Source organism: Pholcus phalangioides, unplaced genomic scaffold (genome assembly GCF_987345545.1).
Source record: "Pholcus phalangioides strain wild (caught in Gottingen) unplaced genomic scaffold, Ppha-v1.0 ptg000039l_1, whole genome shotgun sequence".
Taxonomy (NCBI): Eukaryota; Metazoa; Arthropoda; class Arachnida; order Araneae; family Pholcidae; genus Pholcus; species Pholcus phalangioides.
Window position 1 is genome coordinate 7,915,317 of NW_028301625.1, and position 27,975 is coordinate 7,943,291.

The following is a 27,975-nucleotide window of genomic DNA, read 5'->3' on the forward strand; positions in this document are numbered from 1 at the left end:
CATATTTGTGAGAGATATCTGGGATTCTCTGGCTCGCAACATAAATTTTTATAGAGACAAAGAATGCTGCTTACCAGCCGAATCTCGAATTTTTCATTAAAAAATTGGTCACATCATCCCAAGCTCTTTAGAAGCAAAAGATTCACCCTTACCAGAATGGAAAATATAGACATTTATATACAGTCAGAAAGAAAAATTGAAGGTCTTGCAGCAGGAAAGGGTTATATGAAGTATAACCCTTTAAAAGTGTTAATAATAATAATAACAATAAATAATTAATTCATTCACGAAAGTTTATTTTTCTATGCTTCAGAAGCAACTTTCCCTATTCTCCTCTTGTCCATGTTAATTAAATTCAACTCACTTCACCTAATTTCGTCTTATGCAACTATTTTGCAGACATAATCAATCATGTAAAGAGAGGGATACCTGTGTAAAAAATATTAATACATATGATTAAGATAACTCTTTTTTGTCATGATTTTAGATTTAAAAACATCTGCCATTCTTGACTGCTAGCTGTTGATAATTTAGTTACAGGCAGCAAATCATGAAATGATTGGAAGAAGTATAACTGAATGATTTGTATAATTTAGTAAAAAACAGATTGAAATGGAAAAAAAAAGAGATTCATGCATAGTTATGAAGGACATACCATTATTCAGAGCATGCTGCTCATTTAGGTCTGTAGATGTATTTTTAGATTCCCTTTTGATGACCAGTTGCAGTTTTTCCTTTGTGCTTTCGATCAGCTTTCTGGCTTCTTTCAGTGTCATGCTATCTGTACTATTACTATTTATCTAAGAAAAGAAAAGATTAATTTTGTTTTGTCCAAATTGTGTTTTCTTACAGCTTTATTAATGTAGGTGTCACAGGATTTGTCCCAGGAAGATATAGCAACAAATATCATTAAAATTCTATTAGATAATTTTGTGCTAAATAATTCAAATTAGATATGAAAGAAACATTAGCCAGCATTTCCATGATTAATTTCCTATCAAACCTAACAATTATGATTATGTATTAAGAATCCTTTAACAAGATTATTAAAACTTTTTTTTATAATTTATAAAGGTAATCCCAAGGGATCAGCATGATACATCTAGGGAATTTGTTAATTTTAGTAGACATCTCCATGTCCAAACCGAGATGGGAACCCAGACCTGCACAGTCAGTGGCTAACTCCCTAACCACTTAACTGCCAGGTGGCATTCATCTACAAAATGCTAATAAAAACTGATCATTTAATTTGATAAGTTTTGTCGCATCCCACTTGAGTCCCGTTACCTCATTGCACAGAGAGCCGAGATGTGCTTTGATCATTTGACCTTTTTTATCATACCATGGTCATTTTGTGCTCACAAGGGCCAATTAGACCAGGACCTACAATTTATTGCTGATTCTGAATGGCAGGCTTGTTTTTTTTATACTCATCAAGAGGTTGGTGCACTAACCCCTCGATGGGGAACTCCCTGCGGTAGCAATTTTTTCTGTGATCATGGCACCGTTTTTGTTGCACCCCTGTTCAGGAAAGACAAGGATGAACTGGGTATCAAACTCGCGACACCTCTAAACATCCTTTGGTACATTAGGCAAGTATCTTATCAACCTGGGCTACTGCGCCCAATAAAAAGTGACTTCTACAAAACCTTTGAACTAAATAAAATGTATTAACTATAAATAAATTCACATTGTCTATTTATATGATTTATTAAGTTATTATTATTAGCAAAAATGTCTAATACTACTGTAACCATCCCTTCAGAAGCTCTTCTATAGAGTAAAAGAAAAAGATCAGGAAGTAGGAAGGTGAAAATAATGATATAAGATGAACAGTTTTCTAATATTACTTTAAGTATAATGTCTCCTTCATGCAATATGCCATCTTTTTCGACACCAGAATGATTGGAAACTTCTTTAACATATATTTTACATCCTAATATTATGCCAAAATCTGTAATATAAAAAAATATATTCAAGGAACTTGCACAATTTTTGAACTAGAATCACTAAAATACAGTTTTTCCCATTTTTTTCAAGGAAACAGAAAATAAGAAAAATTATGTATGTCAAACACAATCGAAAGTTTATAATATTAATAATAGTTGTTGCAATACAAATTATAATCATGTACGTTCTTTGTTTAGTAAAAGAACTAAATAAACGCCATTGAGCTCAATGCATTTTACAGACAGCTATTAATTACAGCACACTTGTATGGTATCAGTACGTGATGTTAGATCTGCCATTTGCCAATATCACATACACACAGCCTCTATTCTTTAAGGAAGACTTTCCACCAAGTTTCACATAGATTTCTGAAGATATTTTCTTTCATTTCCTCTGCAACATGATGAATAGTTTTGAGTTGTTTGACTTGGCTTTCAACGTATGCTTTAAAAAATTTATCCCAAAGAAGTTTAATTCTCTAACCCTATACAGGTTAGATAACACAGAATTGTCCATTTTTCCTAATAAACTTTGGATTATGAGTTACAAGTTACCATTATGAGTTACAAGTTACCATTATGAGTTACAAGTTACCATTATGAGTTACAAGTTACCCCCATTATGAGTTACAAGTGCAAATACCCAAATACCAGTGGATTTTCACTGAACCAAGTATAACAGGCACACACCATAATTCATTTTTCCATGAATTTTACAGTAAAAATAATGCATTTTTTTAAGTAACACTCCCTTGGCATTTGTTGGGTCAAAAAAAAAGGAATAAAAATACTTAGTTTTCCTCAGATAAAGTATAAAATTTTATTAAATTATTGAATAAATTTTACTATTAAGCAATAATAATATTTACCATCTTTCTTCCTACTCTTTGTGAGAGTGACTTTGACTGATTGTGAATTGTTGTTGCTGCTTGTCGAGCACTTCTTTCTCTTTATGACCTGTTTATAACAAAAAAAAATTGAATCATAAGAGATAGAAATTATTATGATTTCATAATCATGTAAGAATTAGAAAAAACGATGAACCCCTCCGCTAATTGTATGAAGTACAGATGAATGGATACCAGGCGAAAATAATTGGACAGAAAAGTCACATTCCTCTGTGGGGAATTGAATCACCAACCTAAATTCAATTCCCCACAGAGGAATGTGGGAACTATCCAGTCATCTGTACTTGGTACATGTAAGAATTGTCCAGTTGATCAGAAAGCTAAAAGCTGAACTAATTTTTGAGCTGATAAAAGTAGAAGGTGATAGAGCAGCTAAAGATGAGAACTTCAACAGTGATTTAGAAATGAAATACAAATACAAGGCTACAACAGGCCAAATGCTCAACGAGGTGGATGAGAAAAAGATTTCTATAGCAAACCTGGATGTCATATATTTCTAAAATACAGCAACCAACTCCCAATTAAAAATGCAATCATAAAAACTAGAAACTATATGTACACGATAAAATATTATACAATGCCCATAAAAAAATCATGACTGTCTTATTCTAAGTATGGATAGTTTCTTGATTTACCCCAACATGTTCATCATATTTTTTTTTAATGCGTCAGTTGTGTTAGAATTTAGTACCCCCTGGGGGTAAGCTATTTTTCATTTATTAACAACTTTATTAGAGAAAAATTCCCTGCGACACCATAAATTGGAATTGTCCCTTACTAAATGATACAAGTGTCCCCTTGTCAAAGCAGTTGATTGACAGTGACTCATGGTTCATTCTATCCATCCCATTGAAAATTTTAAACACTTCAATCATATCTCCCTGACAACTGAGTTAATCCACGTCTATGTCCCGATGTAGGTATGGTCTCCAAAACCTTACAGCATACTCCAGTCCAGGACAAACTAAGCCTCAGGAAAAATGGAAGAATGACTTTAGGAGAACATGAAAAGACCTTTTTTAAGAATGAAACCGAGCATTCTATTCACTTTTCGGACTATCACTGAGCAATGTTCAGAAAACCTAAGCTGCTCTTCAATGAGAATTCCCAAATCGGTGGCCCTAGTTGCATTCAGGATAGTGACACTATTCAATTTGTGACATAAATGTGGGTTGTTCGAACCAAAATGAGCGACCATGCACTTGTCAACATTAAACGTCATGATCCATTCATTTGCACATGCTCCAATCCTGTTTAGATTGGTCAGAAGCAACTCCCTATCGCTTTGATTTCCAACTACTTCCATTAACTCCACATCATCTGCGAATTTACTAGCAATCCTGTCGATACCATGATCAAGTTTATTGATAAAAAGTGAAAAAGTATGGGGCCAAGGACACTTATTTGAGGAACTTTTCTTATGACATGTGTCCAATCAGAGAATTCCTCGTTCACTATAACCCATTGTGACCTATCTCTTAACCATGATTCTATCCAATTCAACAAGTTGCCACCAATCCCAATTTCATGTAAAAATGCTCCAGAGTTTACCATGTTGAACCTGATAGAATGTTTTCTGAAAATCAAGGTAAACATCTACATTTTTGCCCTAATCCAAAGCCTTCGTTACGTGATCATAGAAGCAAAGGAGATTAGTTACACATTACTTCCCCCTCCTGAAGCCATGCTGATTATCCGACAATACATTATATTCTCTACTATCCACTTCACCAATTGCCTTTTGATCTAATGGCATGGTATATATATTTTTGAATACATATATATGTATATTCCATTGTATTCCCATGTTATTCCATTGCTGATAATTTGTTAGATCACTTGCCTACCAGGAAATTTGGTAAAATTTTGACCCACAAGCGAAAGTTTTCTTGCTTTGAAATGCAAGTAGCTTTTCCAGTATACCAGAAAACTAAACATTTAAACATGTTCCACATGGCATTTGTTATCACATATTTTAACACAAACTTTTTTTATGACAATATTGCAGTCATAAAAACATTTTTAAGGGGTCACACAACAGTAACAAAAAATAAATCTTATTATTTAATAAGTTATATAGAAACGACTGCAGTTTTTATTAAAATTCTTGCCAAAAGGCAGGGGTGCTTGTAATATTCTGGTCCTAATTAATTGGTATTCAGAGATACCGCTATACTCTAATTTACCTGGGTCCCATTCGAAAAATCTGGGTCCTTTTTGGGTGAAAGTGGGTTCCTCTCAAAAAAAATTATCTTGAAACAAATCATGCCCCCATAATTCACTGGTATTATGGGGGCACTAATACTCTATGAATTTTGATCACCTGCTTTTATTTCTTTGTTGAGACAGAGCAGTGACTCATGTTCTGGGTAAGAGAAGAAGGTATCTGTGAAGTGAGTATTATTCATTTCTAAAAACATGTTCTATTCAAAGGTTTATTTATTGTCTACTAGTATGAAAAGCTTGCAAAGAAGCTCATTAGCACTGAGAATTTAACGTATGGAATTCCGCACATGTAATAAATCTAAAACAAATATACAGTTGATCCCGCTTATAATGTTCCTCCCATTTAGAACATTTTTCCACTTAGTGCAACTTATTTTCATGGTCCTAACAATAAGTAATTCTCATTAAGATTTCAAGTTTAAAGTGTTTTCCTGTTTACAATGTTTTTATGATGGTTTTTTGAAAAAGTTATAAGCAGGATTCACTTTAATTAACAGTAGGAGGCACACATTTATATATTTACTAATAAATCAATCTATAAATTCCCTTCTGATTGATTTTACATTTAGTTAAAAAAATCTTAACACTTTCAATATCTTCTGATCAAATTTAAAACAAATTCAAAATTCTCTCTCTCTCTCTCTCAGACACTTATCTTCTAATTAGATTCATACTTTGGTTTTCCTGGTAAAATGATTTTATTTTCTCTCCTTGATGGTCCACCACTCTGATCTGTAGCCATTTAACTGTCACACGTTTTCACACCTGAATATGGGAGCTATGTCAGATTTGTGTTTTAGAAACTTAACAGTGTGCTTATGTGTGTGTGCCCAGCATTTGGCATGTTTTATGTTCAGTAGGTGGTGCCATCTATCTAGCGCTGCAACTAGGTACTTTCTCAAATTTGGGGCAAGCACACATTTTGGCACACCCATGTAATGTAAAAGAAGCAGTTATAAAGGGTGAATTTGGTGTCCCCTCTAGTCCAGAGCCAGGGACACTAGAGCCATCTGTCCCTCCACCCTCCCAGTTGTGGCCCTGCATATATCCTCCAAACTGGTAATGCATGCATTTGAAGTTTAATGTATACATATTTGTGTTTTAGGTTTGTGTGATCGCTGTGGCAACCAACCAGAAGTTTTTTCAAGGGAATAGCCAACTCAAAATTTTAAAACCTAATAGAAAATTCAATTTTTAGCCAATTAAGCTGGAAGCCTTTGTTCTGGAACTCACTGCCATTATTGCTGGGGGACACGATGATGATGACGTCAATTCTTATATACATATATACATTAGAGCAGTCGACTCCCCCCTTTGATGCTGGGGGGCATCAAAGGTGTAGTCGCCCCCCGTATCTCCGCCCATGTCTCGCGGCCCGGTACGATTGATGTCACAGCGCGGTACCACAGCCCGGCAGTTGAGAAACACTGTTTTAGACGATAACTTCATGGTGATAATTAAAACGTTGTGTATCTTTTCTTTTTATATATATTTGAAGTCATTAATGTATTTTTTTTTATTCACAAATTCTCCCTCACACTTCTAGAAGTCGTGAAAAATGGAAAAACAAACGTCAAACTATTTCTCCTTCCTCTTTGAATCTCAATATAGAGCATCTCATTTCACTAGGATGTTTTTTAATACATGTTTCTGTGTCTGTATTTGTTTATTTATACTTATGTTGAGCTTTGAATTTTAATTTTGATAGTAGCACTGAAATAAAAAATTCTGTAGTCTGATTTTTTTTTGCAGTATAAACTTCAGATAACAAAAAGCTATGCCATTATTGCATTCATTTATTTTTTTTGTACTTTTTAACTACATCGATGAGACTTGATTGATGCCTTTTAACCCTTTACACGGCAGAATAGCAATAAGCTTCCTTATGATTTTAAGCAGTAAATGAGTATATAAAGCAATGAAAAAGTAATGGGTATAGAGCAGCATTCTCAAAGTGTGTGTCGCTGATTTTAGAGCCATCGCCAACCTTTATGTGGAGTGTCGTGGCAACACGAGCAGAAATACGGAGGGTCGTGAGGGGGGCACTGCCTCCCAACGTCAAAGGTGGAGTCGACTGATCTAATGTATAAATGTATATATGAATTGACATCATCATCATTGTGTCCCCCCCCAGCAATAACGACTGTGCCCCCCACAGACTTTCCAGTCTATCTCCGCCTATGTGTGGCGAGCTTGAGATATTGATTTGTGCACCTATTTATGCTTTGAAGAAGTTATTTTATATGGGAAAATATCTATTAACCTATCCTGACGAGCCGATGATGAATCATGAATTAGGCAAGGGAGTTGTGGTTGACAAAAGTTTGTGAACCATTAGTGTATAGGGAAAAGTGTTCCACTGAGAGAGGGATTAACTTTACAAAATATTTGGGCTTGCCTATGCTAAAATAAGGAGGCGAAATATCTTGTTAATGCCACTTAAAAGGTTGAGATCCGTCTGAAATCAGCAATAAAATACACTGTCTCAAGTCTATTGCTGTGACTACGTGTAGTATTGAGATTCTATGATGCTCATTTTATTCTCATGCTTAATGGACATATAGGGTGTATGGGAAAGTCCCTTGGACCTGAAATGATTTGCAAACGAAAAGAGCTACAGCAATGCAACTCCTTACAAGGAAAGGGTCCCACGGATATGTCTTCAAAAATTTTAATTTAAAAAAAGCGCTTTCAGTGCAATATTTGAGCTATGGTGATTGGTATGATCAGCAATACCATTCAAATGATAGGTATTACTTTAAAAAAACAACCTTTAACAAAACTAAATAATTTGAAATAAAAACAAAATGCAAAAGAGAGATAGAAAAAGATAAGTATAAATACTGATATCAATAGCAGAATTTTTTTTTATTGATTATAATGTTCGAATAAATAAACGAAATTTTAATAAACGAAAAGAGAATATGATAGTTGAAATGATTGGAATATTACCAGATTTACAGTATTTCCACATTCCCTCAAGACTTGCACAGCCCTTGTATAATCTACATTCTCTAGAGAGATTCCATTGGCACTGACTAGTCTATCATTGATTCTGTAAAGAAAAGAAAATGTATCATATCATTCTCACGAATGTAATTATAAAATCCAATTTCATTTGAACAGCATATCCATGCATTATGAGCTAAAAACCTTTCAAGGCCACTAAAAGGCTGAAATAGTTTGATTTCAAAAATGTTATTAAAAATTAAAATTTATTGTCACTTAGGAACGAACTAAGACAATAGTGGTACTCCATACACGAGTCGACTCCCCTTTAAAACATCTCCCCACAGAGAGCAACAGGACTACAACGGTAAAATTATTCAATCATTGCACTTCAATCATAGTTAGAAAAATTTAAGGCAGATGGAAGCACTACACATAAAAAGCATTACACAATAACAAACTTCACATTAAGTTCAGAACACGTACACACACATCCCAACATGTATCAATTCGTTAGAACTTCCGCAGAGAAATGTGAACAAGGTGCATGTGTGGTTTTGTGGCAGTAGTAGTGTCACGTGGGTTTAATTTAAAGCGGTATTTACAGAATTTTTTAGACAATTTGGATTTTATATGAATTTTTTATATGGAATTTAAAGAAAAATTATAAGTAGATATAGATGAAGAAAAAAGCCAGGGAAAAAAATATTAATAAATAAGAATGATAAAACCTGAAAAAATACTTTACAGAAACTTTGAAAATTAAGAAGAGATCCACATGCATGGCAAAGAGGAAGAAAATGAGATGAAAAAATATATATATTTGAAAAAAGTGGGCAAGAGTATGCAAGCAAATTTTTTTCTGTTGGCAACCAGGTAAATAGAAGTAACTATAATCAAATTAACATGTGTTTTGAACTATCTCAAGAGAAATCATCATTATTTATACATTATTAATGTCTTTCATTTTCAGTTAAAATGTGATTTTGTTATCTTGGTATGTAATTTTTCTGCAAAGGAATCTTGATTTTTGTGTGTGACTAGAAGATTGATGAAAGCTTTCAAGTTTTAAGTAATTATGAACAGCATTCTCCGCTAAGCAATATACAAACATAAATACAAATACAAAGCCACAACAGGCCAATCATCCATTAAGTTGGCTGAAAAAAAAATTTCCCATGAAAAATATGAATCTCAAATAAAACTAAAATACTGCAACCCAATATAAAAGCACATATTACGAAAGAAATAACTCATAAATAAATATATAATAAACTGCCCATAAAAAAGATTGCGGTTATGGTCTTAATTTATACCAATATGCTTATCATATATTTTTTTTATGTGTCAATTGTGTTAGAATTCACAATTCCTGAAGATAAGCTATTCATTTATTGACAACCCTATTAAAGAAAATCCCCCTGCAACACCACAACCTGGAATTGTCTCTTACTAAATGATACAAGAGTCCACTTGTTGAAGCAGTTGATTGACAGTGTATTAATAACTCATGGTACATTCTATCCATCCCATTAAAATTTTTAAACACTTCAATCATATCTCCCTGACACCTGCATTCCTCCAATGTAGACATATTGAAGAAATTGAGTCTTTCTTCATAGCTCAAGACTTGTGGGCCAACAAGAGCATGCGTAGCTCTTCTCTGCACTCCCAACCAAGTCTACGTCCTTGTGTAGGTATGGTCTCCAAGACTTTACAGCATACTCCAGTCCAAGATGACTAAGCCCCAGAAAAGCAAAAGAATGACTTCAAGAGAATGTGAGACCTTTTTAAAAATGAAACTCTGAGCATTCTATTCACTTTTCTACCATTGCTGAACGATGTTCAGAAAACCTAAGTCGCTTGTCAATGAGCATTCCCAAATCAGGAACCCCAGTTGTATCCAGGGTAGTAATACCACTCAAATCATAAGTGAAACTTGGGTTGTTTAAACCAAAATGAGTGACCATGCACTTATCCATACTGAAGGTCATGCTCCATTCATTAGCCCATGCTGCAATCCTACTCAGGTTTGCCTGGAACATCTCCCAGTCACTTGGATTCCTGACTACCCCCATTAGCTTCATGCCATCTGCGGATTTGCTAACAATCCCATCAATCAAGGAAACAGTTATTTTCCGGATATTATGCTGAGGTGAGCTCGGAAAGAAAAGTCATCACGTCTCCGCCGGGACTCGAACCCAGGCCTCTTGCATACCGGGCAAGCATGCTACCATCTACACCACTAGAGACACATGAATCTGCCTTCCTAATTTCACGCACTGTGTCGTGAGGCGCTGAAGTAGAGGCATCAGTAGCCTCTCTTAACTTCAGGAAATGGCCCCCGGGTGGGACGGTTTAGAGAGATATAGATGGCTTCTTTCTCAGCCAGAGATATCAAGGAAACAGTTATTTTCCGGTATGCAAGAGGCCTGGGTTCGAGTCCCGGCGGAGACGTGATGACTTTTCTTTCCGAGCTCACCTCAGCATAATATCCGGAAAATAACTGTTTCCTTGATATCTCTGGCTGAGAAAGAAGCCATCTATATCTCTCTAAACCGTCCCACCCGGGGGCCATTTCCTGAAGTTAAGAGAGGCTACTGATGCCTCTACTTCAGCGCCTCACGACACAGTGCGTGAAATTAGGAAGGCAGATTCATGTGTCTCCAGTGGTGTAGATGGTAGCATGCTTGCCCGGTATGCAAGAGGCCTGGGTTCGAGTCCCGGCGGAGACGTGATGACTTTTCTTTCCGAGCTCACCTCAGCATAATATCCGGAAAATAACTGTTTCCTTGATATCTCTGGCTGAGAAAGAAGCCATCTATATCTCTCTAAATCCCATCAATGCCCTGATCGAGTTTACCATTAAAAAGTAAAAAAGTACAGGCCCAAAGACACTTCATTAAGGGACTCCACTCTTTACACTTGTCCAATCAGAAAATTCCCTGTTCACCATGACCCGTTGTGACCTATCTCTTAACCGTGATTCTATCCAATTCAATAAGTTGCCCAGATCCCAATCTCATATAAACGCTTGAAGAGTTTACCATGTTGGACCTGATTGAATGCTTTTTGGAAATCAAAATGAACAACATTGACATTTTTTCCATTTCCCAAAGCCTTAGTCACGTGATCATAGAAGCAAAGGAGGTTGGTTACACATGACTTCCCCTTCCTGAACCCATACTCATTTCCCAGCAATACATTATTCTCATCTATCCACTTCACCAATTTTGCCTTTTGATAATAATTTCCAAAATTTTTGAGAGGGGTATCATCAAACTCACTGGACGGTAATTCGACATGGTTTCTCTACTACCCATTTAAATATCTGAACCACATTAGCAAGCTTCCAATTCCCTGGGACGACACCCTCAGCAACACCACTTCTGTAAATATGGCCCCAACAGTTCATCAGCAAATTCCCTAAGGACCCTAGGATAAATATCATCTGGTCCTGGTGCTTTGCTTGCACAGACATTTTTTAAAAGTTTTAGGACTTCTGCATCTTCCACTTGAATATTGTTGAAGGTTTTATCCCCCATGACGCATCAACACTTTGTATATCACTGTCTCTATTAAAAACGAATGTGGAAAAGTCATTGAAAGCACTACACATGCCTACCAGAATTGCTCTCTACCCTAGACCCTTCTATCAAGAGGGACCAACTGCCCCCTTACAACTATTATTGACACACTTAAAAAATGATTTTGGGTCAGCACCAAAGTTATCTGCCAACCTAGAGAGATTCAACTTCCTTTTTACTTTCCCTATAATCAGCTACTTCAATGCCCTTCTTTTTTCAGTAAACATTGACAGGTCACCTGTTCCTCTTTCTAAATGCCCTTTTCTTTGCAAGATAAACATTTCACACTGTTTTCATGAACCAGATGAGGGTGTGATAAACAAACATGCTTTTTACGAACAAAGGGTATGACATCGTGTAAAACAATGGATATTTTGGCCCTAAATTCTTCCCATTGATGTACCACACCAACTGATTCCAAGCCATCTTTGAAAACTCCCGCTTACCTTTCTCTCAAAAGATCAAAATTGGTTCTTCGAAAGCAAGGAACCATTCTTCTGTTATCAGCTTTACCCGAATAAAATCAATGAAATGATCACTAACAGGGCTGCCCTTACCAGATGCAAGACCTACTGCAAGAATAATAGTGGGGCCAGAGGAGACTTTAGAATTTCGGGGCCCCTTATATCAACTTTATATATTCTGTGGGAAAAGGGGAATCGTCAAAAAAAATCCTGCATTATAACAAAATACACAGGAATGCCGAAAAATTTCCATACAAAAAAATATAGAAACAATTAAATTTCAATTAATAAAAGAATTTAATGAAAAAAAAAATTTCTTACAGAAAAAAATTTTAAACTGATGAAAGAAATAAGTTCAAAACCAATTAAAATTGGGACTTGATAAAAGAAATTGTCTGAGAACTAATGAAAATTCAGAATCAATGAATCAAAAGTGAGAAAAATAATTAACAGAAATAAAATCCCAGCACACACATCACACACACCCATGAAAATTCAGAATAAATGAAGGAAATAATTTCAAGCCTGAAGAAAATTTAGAATGAATGAAAGAAATAATTCAAGCCTAAATTTTCATCATTTTGATTTAATTGATTTAAAATAATTTTCATCATTTTGATTTAATTGATTTAAAATAATTTTCATCATTTTCATATCCTGAATTTCTTTCATTTATTATTCTAATAAATGAAAGAAATAACTTCCATAATTGATGAAACTGCAGAATTCCAGAATTTATAAAAATTCACAATTCCAGAATTTACTGAAGAAATTATCATTACTATAAGTGCGGGACTGCCAAAAACGTGGGGCTCTACAGCAATGAACAAAGACAATCTTCTTGTTTTTGTATGTAATAGTAATGTATGAAATTCTATATCCATAGACTCACAAAATTCTTTCAAGCATTCCATTTGTACTGCATGTATATGGAAAAAAATTACACAGTTTAATCATTATACTTTCAACGTCAACACCAGGGTCATAGCATGCCTTCTCGGGGCCCTTGCAAAATAAGTGTATATTTTTGTGAGCCCCCCATTTGACTCTGAGCTCTGGAACAGTGCCCTGGTTGCCCCAGCCTAGTCACGGGCCTGGTCAACACTCAGAACATTGGTAGCAATCTTTGCGGAATTATGAAGTTGAGGAGAAAATGCTGAGCAGGTTTATATTCACCAAACCCCCTCCCATTCAAATCCCAATATTGCTCATGTGAATGGAGCTACAATGGTTTGAAATGTGTTCAGTGTTCTTTGGTTACATAAAATTACATGGGAGGATATAACAGAAAAATGATAAATTCCTAGCATAATATCTAACATAGCTAAAAATTAAAATGGAAAAAATATTGAAAATAATTCTATTTCATTGCACAAGCAAAAACTAGGACATACGGGTGTCCTGAAAGCATTTTTTGGGACACGACAAGAAATAGCAAAAAACTGGGACATCTGGTCACCCTATATATAATGGAGGATCTCTTTTAATGGAAAATCGTTTGCAAGATTTAGAAGAAGAACTGGAAAAAATAACCTGACACATCTCAGGCATCTGTGAAGTAAGCAAAAAAAAAGAGAGAATCAAAACTTGTTGGCATGTATTTTAATACAGAAAGACAGATTCAGGAAGAACTAGTAGTGTAGGATTTCTTATTCATAAATAGTGGAAAAATTCCATGTTTGAGCTAGGTAGCACATCTGATAGAGTTGCAAAGTTGGTTATGCAAATATCAAGCAAATACCCGATACACGTTATTCAAGTCTATGCATCAACAGCAAGCTATTCTGAAAAACTGGAAGACTTTTGTGAAGAATTAGTTGAGATGAATAATAAAGGAAACCACTATATCAAAATAGTAATGAGTGAATTCAATGCTAGAATTGGAGAGACAAGAAATGGGGAAAGCTCAGTTGGAAGTCATGGTTACTGTGCACAAAATGACAGAGACAACAGACTTGTCAAATTTGCAGAGAGTGAATAACTATACATCATGCATTCATTTATTAAGAAGAAACCCCAAAGAAAGTGGACACAGAGAAGCCCAACTGGGACAAGTGAGATTGACTACATCTAATAACAAGCATGTGATTCAAGACTGCAATGTTTTCAACAAATTCATTATAGGAAGCAACCATCGACTAGTGAGATGTAGAATGATGCTTAACACTGAAGTGGAAAGAGCAAAACTTATTAAAAATACAAAAACTGCCACCATTATGCTGAATCTTCAAGAAGATAGATATAAATTCCAGTTAGAGCTGAGGAACCAATTTGATTTGTTAAATAATATGACTAAAGGTGGACAAGATGTCACTATGGTAAACAGAAATTTAACCACTACCCTAAAAGAAGTAGCAAAGGAAATTGCAGGAGAAAAAGATATCAAGCCAGTGAAAAAAATAACAGAAGATACAAAGAAAGACTGGAGAGAATTTCAGATGAAGAAGAATGACCCTAAATCAAAAGTTGAATATGCAGAACTGCAAGACTGCGTGAAAGCAGATTACAGAAGATGTCAGAAAGTTCAAATGCAAAATTGTAAAGAAAGTGTTGGAAGATAATAAGAGTTTGAAATTGACAAAACAAAAACTGTTTGTTGGAAGAAAGGAAATTTTTGCATTAAAAAAGGAAGATGGAACCATCACAAAACATGGAAATGAAATTATTAGTATTGTTGAGAAATTTTATAATAGTCTATACAAATGTGAACAAAAAGGTTGGAACAGAGAAAGGAGAACAGGAAGAAAAGAAAATGAAGCAGAATTTGTACAAGTAGCCAGGGATGTCTTTAAGAGCATCATGGGCCTCCAGGCCAAGTGGTTTTTCTGAGGACCTACCTAGTAAATTCTAGAAAATTTCAACAAAGTATCACTTTTGTGAGTCCCCCCTCTTCTCTTGAGGCCCCCAGGCCATGCCCAGTTGGGCCCATGGTTTAAGAGGGCACTGCAAGTAGACCTGTGTTGGAAGAAGAAGGCATTATATTTTGTAAGATGTATGAAAAAAGAGAAATGTCTCCAGGTGAAGATGGGATTTCAATAAATGTTGTTAAGGAAGCAGGAGAAGAATTTGCCAGTACGCTAGCTTGTAGCTGGTCAATTTGTTATGGTATGAATTTGTTGTAGTCCCAATTGGTCGCAGATCTGATTTGTTGCTGTACAAGTTTGTGGCAGTGTCAATTCTTTGTGTGACAAATTTATCATAGTGTCAATTTGTGGTGATATAAATTTATCTCAGGGTCTATTCATTGCAACATCGATTCTTTGCTGTACATGTTCCATGTAATCTTATATGTAAGTTTTGTCTTATGCAGGAAATAAGAAACATGAAGAAAAGCGTTCACACTTTTAGTAAAAATAATTCTTTTATGTCATTCTAAGATTATCATTCAAGATTAAAACTAATATTAAAATTTGAATTGGCATTGATATTTTATTATTTAATAAGTTATAAACTAATATATATCAGTCATATTTAAAAATTTAATTATGTATTTTGAAATTTTACACATTAAAAAATGGTTTTTGCAATGATGAAATTTCAATATTGAGTGAAAAACTTTGGTATTTGTGTATTTTTGGTATATGTATTCAGTATTTTTTGTATTTAAAAGATATTAGCATAATGCTCAAGATTAAAATAAAGGTACACAATAGCATCTTCAATTTCATTTTTTTTGAGTAATTAAATTAAATTTGGGGGGCATGCCTTCTGTATCTCCACCAATGATTGTGAGGGCTAAAAAATATTAGGAGGTGGGCTCAAACTTTATATTTCTGTAGGTATAAATGTAACCTAATACAGTGGGACCTGCTTATAATGAAGTCGGAAAAAACAGTGAAACTGTTCGTTATATCCGTGCTGGTTTTGAAAATGATGTGTTTAAGCAAAATGAAGTATAATTTGCACATACACATAAAGATTAAACTAATATATTTAGAGAAAAAAAGATTAAAATTTAATTTAAATCTTACGTAATTCATTGAAAATATTTGTATATTTGTTTTTCTTTTAGCAAGGACCGGGTCACTGTTGCATATTTTCACCTGACTTTTCGAACCATTTGAAAATAAGTGTGTCTACATCAGTATGAGTAGTTTTTCTGAATCTCTTCTTGAACCATCCAATAAATTTTTATTCAATTTCTTTTTGTTCCAAATTGTTGGTAACGAACTATGTTGAATCCCAAATTTTTTTTCGATACTCACTTTTTTTCAATTTTTGGCTATTAACCAGCTATATAGCTCTAATTTTTGAATCAATAGTTAGTGTTTTGCACTTGAACATTCACAAACTTAACTTGCACATGATAACTCCTCCACAACCAGCATTCTAGCCAGAGATGGGCAAATGAACACAAAAGGTGTTTTGAAGGTTGGATTCTTGAAAACAAATAGCCTTAATTTTCCCTTCCTAAAAGTTTTTCTGCAACCAAAATAGGATTTAACTTTGGAGGAGATATAGGAGGCTCTATACTTTTGTTAGGATTTAATAGAGAAAAGTTTAAAAAAGTGAAGTGAAGAGGATCTTACCATTTTTAGAATACTCAAAAACACTCAAATAGATCTTCCACCAAGGAAAAAAAGCTCATTGTAGAAAGGTAAATTTACCGATAAGAAGATTTAGATAAGGTAACAAAGAAAATTTTTTTTTATGACAATCCATATTTTAAAACCAGCTGAAAATTTGTTATAAATCTACTTTACTGAAATCTGTGTTTGTTATAAGCAATCAAAATAACATAGAGATGCAATACAAAATTCACGGGACATGGAAAAACTTGGTCATATATGAAAATTCATAACATCTGTGCTTGTTATAAGCGGGTCCGACTGTATTTCTATAGAGCAGTGAAATGTTGGGAGTGGGAGGGGGGAGCTCCGGCTTATGGGCCTGATACAAGTTTGCACTTTGGTCTCGACTGTGATTTGAGGAATACTGTATAAAAACTTTTTTTTAGTTTTTTTGCAATCAATAGATCTGATTTATTTTCATTAGACTTTTGTGTAACCATCTTCAAAAATGACTTGTGATGTACAATTCTTTTACAAAGCCAACTTTTTTCAAAATTGCCTAAAAATTTCGTATCAAAAATTATGCAAAAAAAATAACGTTACATGTTACCTCTGGTAAAAACTATATTCAGTCATTAATTTACATATTTTTGTATATTTTTATGGGTAGTTAAATGTAATTTATTACTGTTCTGCCAGTGGATGCCAGCAGACATGGCTCCAATCCTATTCATTTTACAATAGGCATAACCATACATTGTTGACTCTGACCAAGTCTTCAACGTTGATATTTAATTGTTAAAAGATTTCTATTACGATTTTCCTACAATGTTCTAATGTGATATACAGATTACTAATGTTATGTCTTGATGCCGATTCGCTACAATGGTCCTGCATGGCTGAGAAACCTATATATTGCTGCATGTATGCTTTGATTGTGCTCTCTTTTTCTTTCACATGTATTTTAGCAGTCATGTTTCAGTAGTACCTTGCGATCATGGGTTGATTCGCAGTTGGTCTATTTTTAGGGCCAAGTCTTCAATATGATCTAGTGCATGAGTTTCTACATGGAAGTTCATCTTGATGGTGAAACACGCTGATGAGATCCGCAATCATGGTGTAGTGAAATTACGTTCTTTGTATATGCTTATGTTACGTGGAATCTCTCATCCATTCCCACAAGGCCGTAGCAAGGGGGGACTTGGGGGTCTGCGCCCCTCCCGAAATGGGTGAAAATGACAGAAAAAGGGGGAAAAGATGGTCAAATCTGTTGTTCTATCACTTTGGTCCCCTCCCTGAATGAAATTTCTGGCTATGGGCCTGCAGTACCGGGTGGTGTGACGATCAATGCGATATCCAGATGATTTCTTCGGAGTGGTGTCTCACGTCGATGGATGCGACTGTAAATGGAATTCCTCGGCATGATCATGCATGTCATCGAATGGAGACTTGATCTCATCTGCATGATCGACCGTGTCAATGGACTCAAGAAGGTGGTATTAATATACAGACTCCCAGACATTATGGACTAAATATTGCACCTTTTGTAGTGCGAGATGGAGGATGATTTTCCTGACTGTTGATGGTTGGTGAGGCATTTACTTTTTGTGCAATATTAAATTACTAAATTCCCAAACATGATTTTGTATTTTGAATTATTGAAATGAGAGTCACATGTTGAATTTAATAGTGAGGTGTAATTTTAGAATTAAATTGATATAAATGTCTGTTCAAGTGGAAAAATTGCTTATGTAATTTCCTTACCACTCTCTGCAGGATAATTATTCTTGGGAAAATCAGAAATTGAACTGGGTGTATACTATAATGGTACAATTTTCATTTTACGTTCCAGACAAGGAATCCTTTTTTGTTTTATTTCAACATTAGTAACAGCTGATTTGACACATCCAGCTAGCAAGTTATCGCAACCAAAAACATTCTACAGGAAATGGAAGAGTGCACTGAAACATTGCGCATGCACCACACCACACACACACAAGCATGCACACACACACACATTATGTTTCTCATTAGCAGCCAAGTATCTTCTCAAAGACTCAATGGGTTTCCCAATAATTCCAGAATAATAAATAATACTGGGAAACAAAACACAAACATAGGGGGGGGGGGGAAGTTGAATATAACATCAAATTTGATCATCTCTCGAAATACACCATTTATTTTGTTACGGTTTGCCGCACTACTATAATTCTCAAAAAAGAGACAATAAACAAATCACTTTAGTGCCCACTTAAAAGCAGTCATCAGCCTGCTGAATGTGAATGTGTCTTAATTGCTGACAAAATTTATGGCTATTATGGTAAAAATATTCATAAACGATTATTTTAGTGACCACCGCGCTGTTATGCCATAAAAACTATGTCATTTGATTGACAGAAATGATATTTTCACAGAAATTTGGGGTTTGAGTTGAAATGAAAACATTGAGTGTATATATATATATATATAATTGAAGTTATGCGATGTAAAATGAAACGTTTAAGTATCAAAATGTGTTGAAATGATTTGAGACCTGTGCGACACATCGTATAAATGGGAGAGCCATATTACGGGGTTACACTGTATTGGAATAAATAAGTAGTTTCGTATTGCACTCTATTTAAATAACCAAAGGCAAAAAAATTTCATCTTATTTACTGCAAGTGAAAATCTGTCAATTTTAATTTCATGAAATTTCAATCAAGTACCTTGTTAAATGGTCTTGGAAAAATTAAAAAAAAAATTAATTTCAAATTATTTTTACTAAAATGAATAATTTCCTTCATTTGTTAGAAATTAAAATATGGATGAGGAGGGGGAACATTTACAACAAATGAGAAAAATAATTTTGGCCTAAAAAAATCTTATTTATAAGATCATAATGAACATGTAAAGCAACCAAATTTGTCACAACAACTTGACATAAAGACAAAATGATGCTAGGACATAGGACAAGTTTGCACCATGACAAAATGACGCAGTGACACGTTTGTACCACAATGAAATGAGGTAGCAACAAGTTTGTAGCATGAGGAATTGATGCCACAACAAATTATTGTGCAACAAGTTAAGTACGATGAATTGACCTAGACCCATGATACCTATTTTTTATACAAAATGTCTCAAAAATCAGATGTGCCAGAAGATTGGAATAATGCAATGATGGTTCTTCTTTATAAAAAGGGTGAAGAAGAGGATATCAAGAATTATCAACTAATCAGTCTCTCATCAGTAATTTATAAAATCTTCACCAAAGAGTTGACATATAGGCTTGAATAAACATTGGGCAAAGCCTAACCAAAAGAACAAGCAGGTTTTCAAAGTAGATTTAGTACAATGGATCACATCCAAACAATCAGGGAACTCATAGAGAGACAAAGAATATGAATTGCCATTGTGCACTGCCTTCATTGACTTTGAGAAAGCTTTTGACTTGTCTTCACAACTGCTGTTGTTAAAGATCTCTAGATGCAAGTGGGGAAGAGAAGTTTTACATCATTAACAAAATCTATGACAAAGCAACTGCAATTCATTTGGATAAAAGAAAATCTAAGATTGAACTTGGAAAAGGAGTGGCAGCTCGTGAAGGAAGCGTAAAGGCATGCACCCCCCTAAAAATTTCAAGTCATTAATTCAATTCTGCGAATGTATTTGATACTAACTTATAATACCATTGAATTTCTTTATTTTTCAAGTTAATTTGATAAATAAAAAAATAAATATTTTCAGAGGGCACTGATTAAAAAAAAAATTTCCGTATATAAAGTACCGGTCATAAGGTACGGTGAAACCTTCCATAGAGAGACCTCTGTATTATTCTTTCCTCTTTAGGTACTTCCTGTCCTGCGCCGATACTAGATACCCTTAGCACTGAGAAATATGAGAGAAGGGAGATTGTTAGCACAGGTTATTACGTTCGTTTTGGCTGCGCTAAAAAATGCAAGTAAATACTGATACTGCCATCTATCTTTTTTCTTTTACATCTGTTGTATCTTTTAAATTAGAATATATTTGAGTTTAAAAAATAATATATATATCTATAACTTTCTCATTAAACTATAATACATCTTTTAATTTAGAATATAATATAGAAAGAGGAGTATAAATTTTCACAAATATTAAAAAACCATTGTCATTGTCAACTGGTGAACCTAAATGATGATTTTCAATGTTGTTAAAATATCAATTAGGCTCACAAACAAATTATTTACATTGGGATTGCGTTGATAGAGCATTATTATTTTTGTACTGCATAGATATACAGATAAAGTGAAAAACCATTTTATAAACAAAAATAAAGTTTTGAAATTCAGTGCAATACTTTGCTACATAATTGCAAATACTTGACTATATATTTTCACTGATAGATGGCAGTAAATATTTAAAAATCCCTGCCCTCCAGACTATCTACAATGAGCCCCCACTGAGTTATGTTCAACTTGTTTTCTTTGAAGAGGAAAAAGATTTTGCTTAAGAACACACACAAAGATGGAAGAAGTGCAAAGCTACATATACCTGGGACAAGAAATTACCATAGACAGCAGCATCCTCAATGAAATAAACAGAAGAATCAGGATTGGGTGGAGCACTTTTGGCAAAAGTTGTGTGATTTAAAAGAGCAACATGGATTTATGCCTGAAAAGAAAAGTGTTCAACCAGTTTGTGCTACCAGCACTGACTTATAGAGCTGTAATATGGACACTCACAAGCAAAATGATACAGAGACTGCAGACTGCACAGAGGAGCATGGAAAGATGTAAGCTAGGCATCTCAAGGAGAGACAGAAAATGAATCACATGAATAAGGAGCCAAACAAAAGTATATGATATCATGGATAGAATTAAACGTGTAAAATGGAAATGGGGTGGACGTATTTGCAAGAAGACAGGACAAAAGATGGACCCTAAGCACCATGGATTGGTACCCCCATGATGCTAAACATCCAAGAAGGCATCCCCAAGCAAAATGGAGTGATCAGATCCAAAAGGTGGCTAGAGTCAACTGGATGACATTAGCATCCGAAAAAGTAAAATGGCAAGACTTTAGAAGGATGGAAAAACAAGAAGGAAAGATCAGTAACAAAAACATAGAAAAAAAACTGAAGCACTATAAAAATTAAGAACAAATAAATAAAGAAAAATAAAGAAGAAAAATAAAGAAGAAAAAAAAAAAAATAAATAAATAAAAATAAAGAAGAAAAAAAAAAAAATAAATAAAATAAAAAGCAGATCCCTTGGGAATACGTGAGGGTCACAATATTACTAAAAATTAAAAAAAAAAAAATGGCTGAAGGAGCCAGTGAGGTAGCTAAAGGAGAATGGATAGAATGAAAAGGTTGACATACGAATAGTTAATACAAAATCAAGAACGGTCAATGACTTAGCAATATTTTAAAAGGCAGTCAAAGTTCTTTTTAATGATCTTCAATTATTTCTAGATGCTACAAATACAAATAAAAATGCAACGCCATAATAAATATGGATGTCATATATTTCAAAAATACAGCAACCAAATTAAAAATGCAATTACAAACAATATATATACATGATGAAACATTATACAATGCCCATAAAGAATATTTATGGTTGTCTTATTCTAAGTATAGATAACTTCTCGATTTACTACAACATGTTTATCGTATTTCTTTTTAAATGTGTCAATTGTGTTACAATTTACTACCTCCAGGGGTAATCTATTCCATTTATTAACAACCTTATTAGAGAAAAATTCCCTGCAACACCATAACCTCGCATTGTCCCTTACCAATTGATACTGGTGTCCCCTTGTAAAAGCAGTTGATTGACGGTGTACTAATAATTCATGGTCCATCCTATCCATCCCGCTGAAAATTTTGAACACTTCGATCATGTCTCCCTGACACTTGCGTTGATCCAATGTAAAAATATTCAAAAAATAAGTCTCTCTTCAAAACTCAAGCCCCGTGTGCCAATAAGGACACGTGTAGCTCTTCTCTGCATCCCTTCAACCAAGTCAATGTCCCTCTGTAGGTATGGTCTCAAAAACCTTACAGCATACTCCAGTCCAGGATGAACTAAGCCTCGGAAAAGTGGAAGAATGACTTTAGGAGAACGCAAAGAGACATTTTTGAAAATGAGACCAAGCATTCTATTCGCTTTTTTGATCATCACTAAACAATGTTCTGAAAACCTAAGCCGCTCATCCATGAGAATTCCCAAATCGGTGACCCTAGTTGCATCCAGGATAGTGACACCATTCAACTCGTAAGAGAACCATGGGTTGTACGAACCACAATGAGGGACCATGCACTTGTCAACGCTAAATGTCATGCTCCATTCATTTGCCCATGCTGCAATCCTGTTTAAGTTGGTCTGGAGCAACTCCCTATTGCTTTGATTCCTGATTACCCCCATTAGCTTCACATTATCTGCAAATTTGCTAGCAATCCCATCGATACCCTGATCAAGTTTATCGATAAAAAGTGAAAAAGTATGGGGCCAAGGATACTTCCATGAGGAACTCCACTCGTGACGCCTGTCCAACCAGAGAGTTTCCCGTTCACCATAACTCATTGTGACCTATCACTTAACCACAATTCTATCCAATTCAGCAAGTTGCCCCCAATCCCAATCTCATATAAACGCTTCAAGAGTTTACCATGTTGGATCCGATCGAATACCTTCTGGAAATCAAGTGAATAATATAAGCATATATACACAGAGTGTCCACTTGTTATAGTCCAATAGTCAATTCCTCAACTGATAGTGTTAGAGAAAACTTCCAATTATAGAAAAAACTTGAAAATTTCGAATTTAAAAAAAAAGGAAAAGAAAGATCACAAGCACGCATGCGCACGCACACACTGTGCACTGTTCTTCATTCATTTCATAATAAAGAAAACTGTCGTAGAAAATTATTTTCATTATAGAGTAGAATGACAAAAATGGCCAAAATTTTGTTAGTTTGAAAAAACTTAATACATTACAAAATTTATTTATTGAGATTTTTTTATTATATATAGATTTATAAAAAAAACATCAAATAATAAAAAAAAAACATACAAAAGCTTTCCTTCAGCTGGACCTGCTTTGAGTACATCAGATATTGCAATAGCAGGATCTCCACTAGCAAAATAGGGTTTATCTTTCCCACCACTAACAGCAATACCAAATCCATACCCAGCAACCTAAAAGTAGAAAAAAGAAATGCCAATGTATTTCATGATTGAAAACTAATGCATTGTGTGTGTATTTTTCCCTTTGCATTTACTAAATACAGACAGTCATTTCGACAGACAGTCATACAGAAATACAGAGTTCATATAAAGAATTGAAGAAAGATCCATCCGATTCCCACTTGAGAAAATTAAAAGAGGTGGTAAAACAAGGGTCTCTTTTTCTGACCATGTAAAAAAGAGTGTTATTCCATCAAATGTCATTTCCTCCCATATCTATGGCCTACCCAAAGTGCACAAACCCACATTATCTCTCCGTCCCATAATCTCTAACATAGGCAACTTTGAGGTGCAAATGCAAGCCGATCTCCCCGTTAAAAAGTCTCGCAACAGAGAGCAACAGGCCTACAACAGTAAAATCTTCAATCATTACACTTCACTCATGGTTCGAAAAATAGGAGGCAGAGGACAGCACTATAACAAGCATTACACAAAAACAACTTCACATTAGGTTCACAACTCTGACATGCACATTCCAACATGTACCAATTCATTAGAAGTTCCGCAGAGGAATATGGACGAGGTGCATGTGTGGTTTTGTAGTCTCTAACATAGGTACAGCTTCATATAACCTTGCTAAAAATTCCTTGTTCCCATTCTCTCTTCACTCACTTAATCAAATAATAACACAATTAGAAACTCATCAAGCTTCGCTAAACTTATACATACAGTTGAACCCAAACAGCTTAACATTATATATTTTGACGTAGTCTCAATGTTTACAAACATTCCCATAACTGGTAGTATTTGTTGTCTAGAAAGATGACTTAAAACACACAATTTCTCATAGCCTGCAGTAGAGGATATAGTAATCTCACAATCACATGTGTATCACAAACAGTTTTCAGTTTTGATGATAAGTTTTACACCCAGACAGACGGCCTAGCAATGGGAAATCCCCTCTCCCCGATTTCGTGTGATATATATATATGGACGAGTTTGAGAGTAAGTTATATCGTTGTATTCTTCTCATTTTATCAGAGATATGTGGATGATATTTTTGTGCTTTAGGATGGTTCCAAAGATGACTTAGAACAATTGTTACTCATTATGAATGACATAGACCCTCATGTTCAGTTCACAGGCGAATTTACAACAAACAATGAACTTCCTTTCTTGGATGTATTAGTAACTAAACAGAAATCATATTTCCAAATCTCTGTCTATCGTAAGCCTTTCTCAGTCTCACTACCACCACATTTTAGACCTTGCCATACCATGCAACAGAAAATCCCAGCATTTTACACTTATGTAGTGAGAGCATTTATGACATTCAAAATCTGGCATCAACACCATTGTAAACATTGAAGATCTGGCCAGAACCAACAACATTAGGCCTATTGCAGATTGAATAGTTTCATGTAGTTATTGACCGTAAGGCAGTCCATTGCCTACCATTGGCATGAAGGTAAATATTGCACTTATTTATTGCAGCATTTTCTTTAACTGAGGTGGATGCTGACACTGGGGCCTCCACTGGCAATGCCCGGGCCCCTCATGTTACATATTTAACATCAGATCAGATTGGAACACATTAGACCATGAACTTGAAACCATCAGAGAAATTGCTAAAGACAGAGATTTAATTTCAAGATCATTGATGAAAGGAGTAGAAAATTTATGAAACCAGCGAGAGGATCTACTTTACAGAGAGGCCACTCAATGAAAGTGTAGTTACATCCTACAATTCAATAGTCTCATTCAAGATCAAAACGATTCTCAAAAAGTTTAACCTAACAACCATAGATGCGACTACTATAAACACACTTTTGTTTGAAACCTCCTAAAGATACTATACCACAGAATAAACAATGGGGAATTTATTATATTCCATGTGGTGATTGATCGCTTGGCTACATAGGATAAACAAGGACACCCATAAAAATCAGAATAAATGAACATGTTCACTGTGTTAAAAATCAAGAATGTGAAAAATCTACCATCGCCACTTAACGCTGGCAAAAGGGCTATATAAAGATTCAGATTTCAGGAAGCGAGAGTTTTTTACAAAATGAAATCCACAGCTGATTTAGACTTCTACGAAGGCACATATGTTTGGGTCTTCAATAATAAAGTAGTAAACGATAATAAATCAACAATGCTGATCGCAGCACCATGGCTTAAATTGATTACGAGCGGGAATTGTAAGAAAATTCAAATAGACCAATCGGATAGCTTCATTTTGTGCAAGCAGCTAATCAGAGCCATCTTAACGCATGGGCTTACCCGGGCACAGCCTGGGGTCTCAAGAGAAGAAAAGGCCTCCCAAAAATAAGATCTGGTTGAAATTTTCGAGAACTTGATAGGTAGGGCCACAGAAAAATCACTTGGCTCAGGGGTCCACAATGATCTTCAGATGGCCCTGCAGCCAATCAGGGTGTTGCAAAAGACACATGCCGGCACTCTGCTTCATTCTAGTCATGATGTTTGACTTAGACAGACGTTTTGACTTTGACAGACATTTTTTTTTGTTTAGCTGAACAACTGAAATTGAAGATTTGGTTATCAATCCATGTGCCAAAGGAGTATCGGGGGAAGGGGGGGGGCTTAGGGGCCTGGTTCCCCCCGAAATGTGAAAAAATGACCGAAAAAGGGAAAAAGATGGCCAAATAAATTGTGCTATCCCTTTCGTCCCCCTTCGAGTGGTCCCCTTGCCAAGTGGGATACTCGGTGAGCGTGATATTATTTTCCTGTGAAGACGACACTAATAGTATGTTGAAATGCATTAGGGATTTTTGTATTTCCTTGTATTTGTTTTATTTGTTGATGATTTTTTGAGAAATTCAGAGTATCCCACAATTGACTGATGGTTTCCAAAATAGGATGACAAGAAAATTGTGATGGATATTAAAGTTATTCTTGCAGAATATAAATGCGCGAAGTCAGGAATTTTAGATATATCATTTATGTTGCAAGGGGATGTATGGTTATTAAAATAAAATAATTTACTTTTTATATAAGCACTTTGTGCCTAAAAACCAAATCAGGAAGTTGTTGCCCTGTTTCCCCTGATGCCAAAAAAAAAAATTATGTTTCCAAGTGCAATATTTGCAGGGATATTTGAATTAAAAAACAGAGGAAAGTTGGGGAGAAAAGCAGCAAAAACTAAAGGGACAGCCATTCATTCCCAATTTTCCTCCAATTTTTGAATTCAAAAATATCTCTGGATATTGCACTTAGAAATGTGGAATTTTTTTTTTGTTTGCATCAAAAGCGATAGGATAACAAAGTCCTAATTGGTTTTTGACACAAGGTGTCCATATAAAAAGTTAATTTTTGTTATTTTATTAACTATACATCCCCTTATAACATGGATGACACATCTGAAATTCCTGACTTCACACACATTTATATTCTGCAGGAATGACTTTAATATCTGCCACTGTTTTTCTGTTATTCCTTTTTCAAAACCATCAGTTGATTGTGGGAGACTGTGTAATTTTTACTACAGTCCAGTTTTTCAATAAATTTAGCACTCTCACCCCTTTCTTCATTTAATTTATTGAATATATATATATACACAAACACACTTCCTGACATGCATCAATTCATAAGAAATTCCTCAGAGGTATATTTATGAGTACAGGTATGGTATAGTAGTAGTTTATTCAGGATTAATCATGCAGAATGACCATAATACTATTTCTGAAACGATATACTTACAATTTTTTTGCCCCCTCCCCCTGCAATAAGATTTAGTTAGCTGAGCCAAAACCCAGTGTACCTTTATCTAGGAGGCTTCATGCATATATGTATAGATGAATCGACATCATCATCATCTTGCCCCCCCCCCCTAACAGTCTGAGTGTGTATCTAGTGTTATGTCTGAATTTTAATGCTGTCATCTCTATTTTTCAAACTATGAGTGAAGTGTAATGATTGAATATTTGTCTCATTGTAGGTCTGTTGTTCTCTATGGCAAAACTTTTAAGGGGGTGATTGGCTTACATTCATGCTTTAAAGTTGGAAGAACCACAGAAAACCAATTTCAGCTGGAACAGACTACTGGATATAACTGACAGGATAGTAATTTCAGCCAGATTGAGGCTCTTGCACATCACTTGTCAAGGAGCCTCCTAATGCTTTTGAAATGGCCCTTCAAGGAACACTTGTACAGTATTGCTGATGCTTTTTTGAAAAATATGTATTGGAATAGGCAAATTATAAA

At 34.9% G+C, this 27,975-nt stretch overlaps 1 protein-coding gene across 5 annotated transcripts in view; it reads right to left on the minus strand.

The window, feature by feature from the left end:
• LOC149065528 (tight junction protein ZO-3-like) overlaps positions 1 to 27,975 on the minus strand; it is a 238,325-nt gene that overhangs the window by 90,383 nt on the left and 119,967 nt on the right. For all 5 annotated transcript variants that reach the window (XM_089253416.1, XM_089253420.1, XM_089253418.1 and 2 more), the window contains 5 exons: positions 23,635 to 23,759; positions 8,036 to 8,138; positions 2,819 to 2,906; positions 1,851 to 1,954; positions 656 to 800 (listed from right to left, as the gene is read on the minus strand). In XM_089253416.1, coding sequence (XP_089109542.1) covers positions 656 to 800; positions 1,851 to 1,954; positions 2,819 to 2,906; positions 8,036 to 8,138; positions 23,635 to 23,759 — 565 coding nt within the window. The remainder of the gene's footprint in view (positions 1 to 655; positions 801 to 1,850; positions 1,955 to 2,818; positions 2,907 to 8,035; positions 8,139 to 23,634; positions 23,760 to 27,975) is intronic.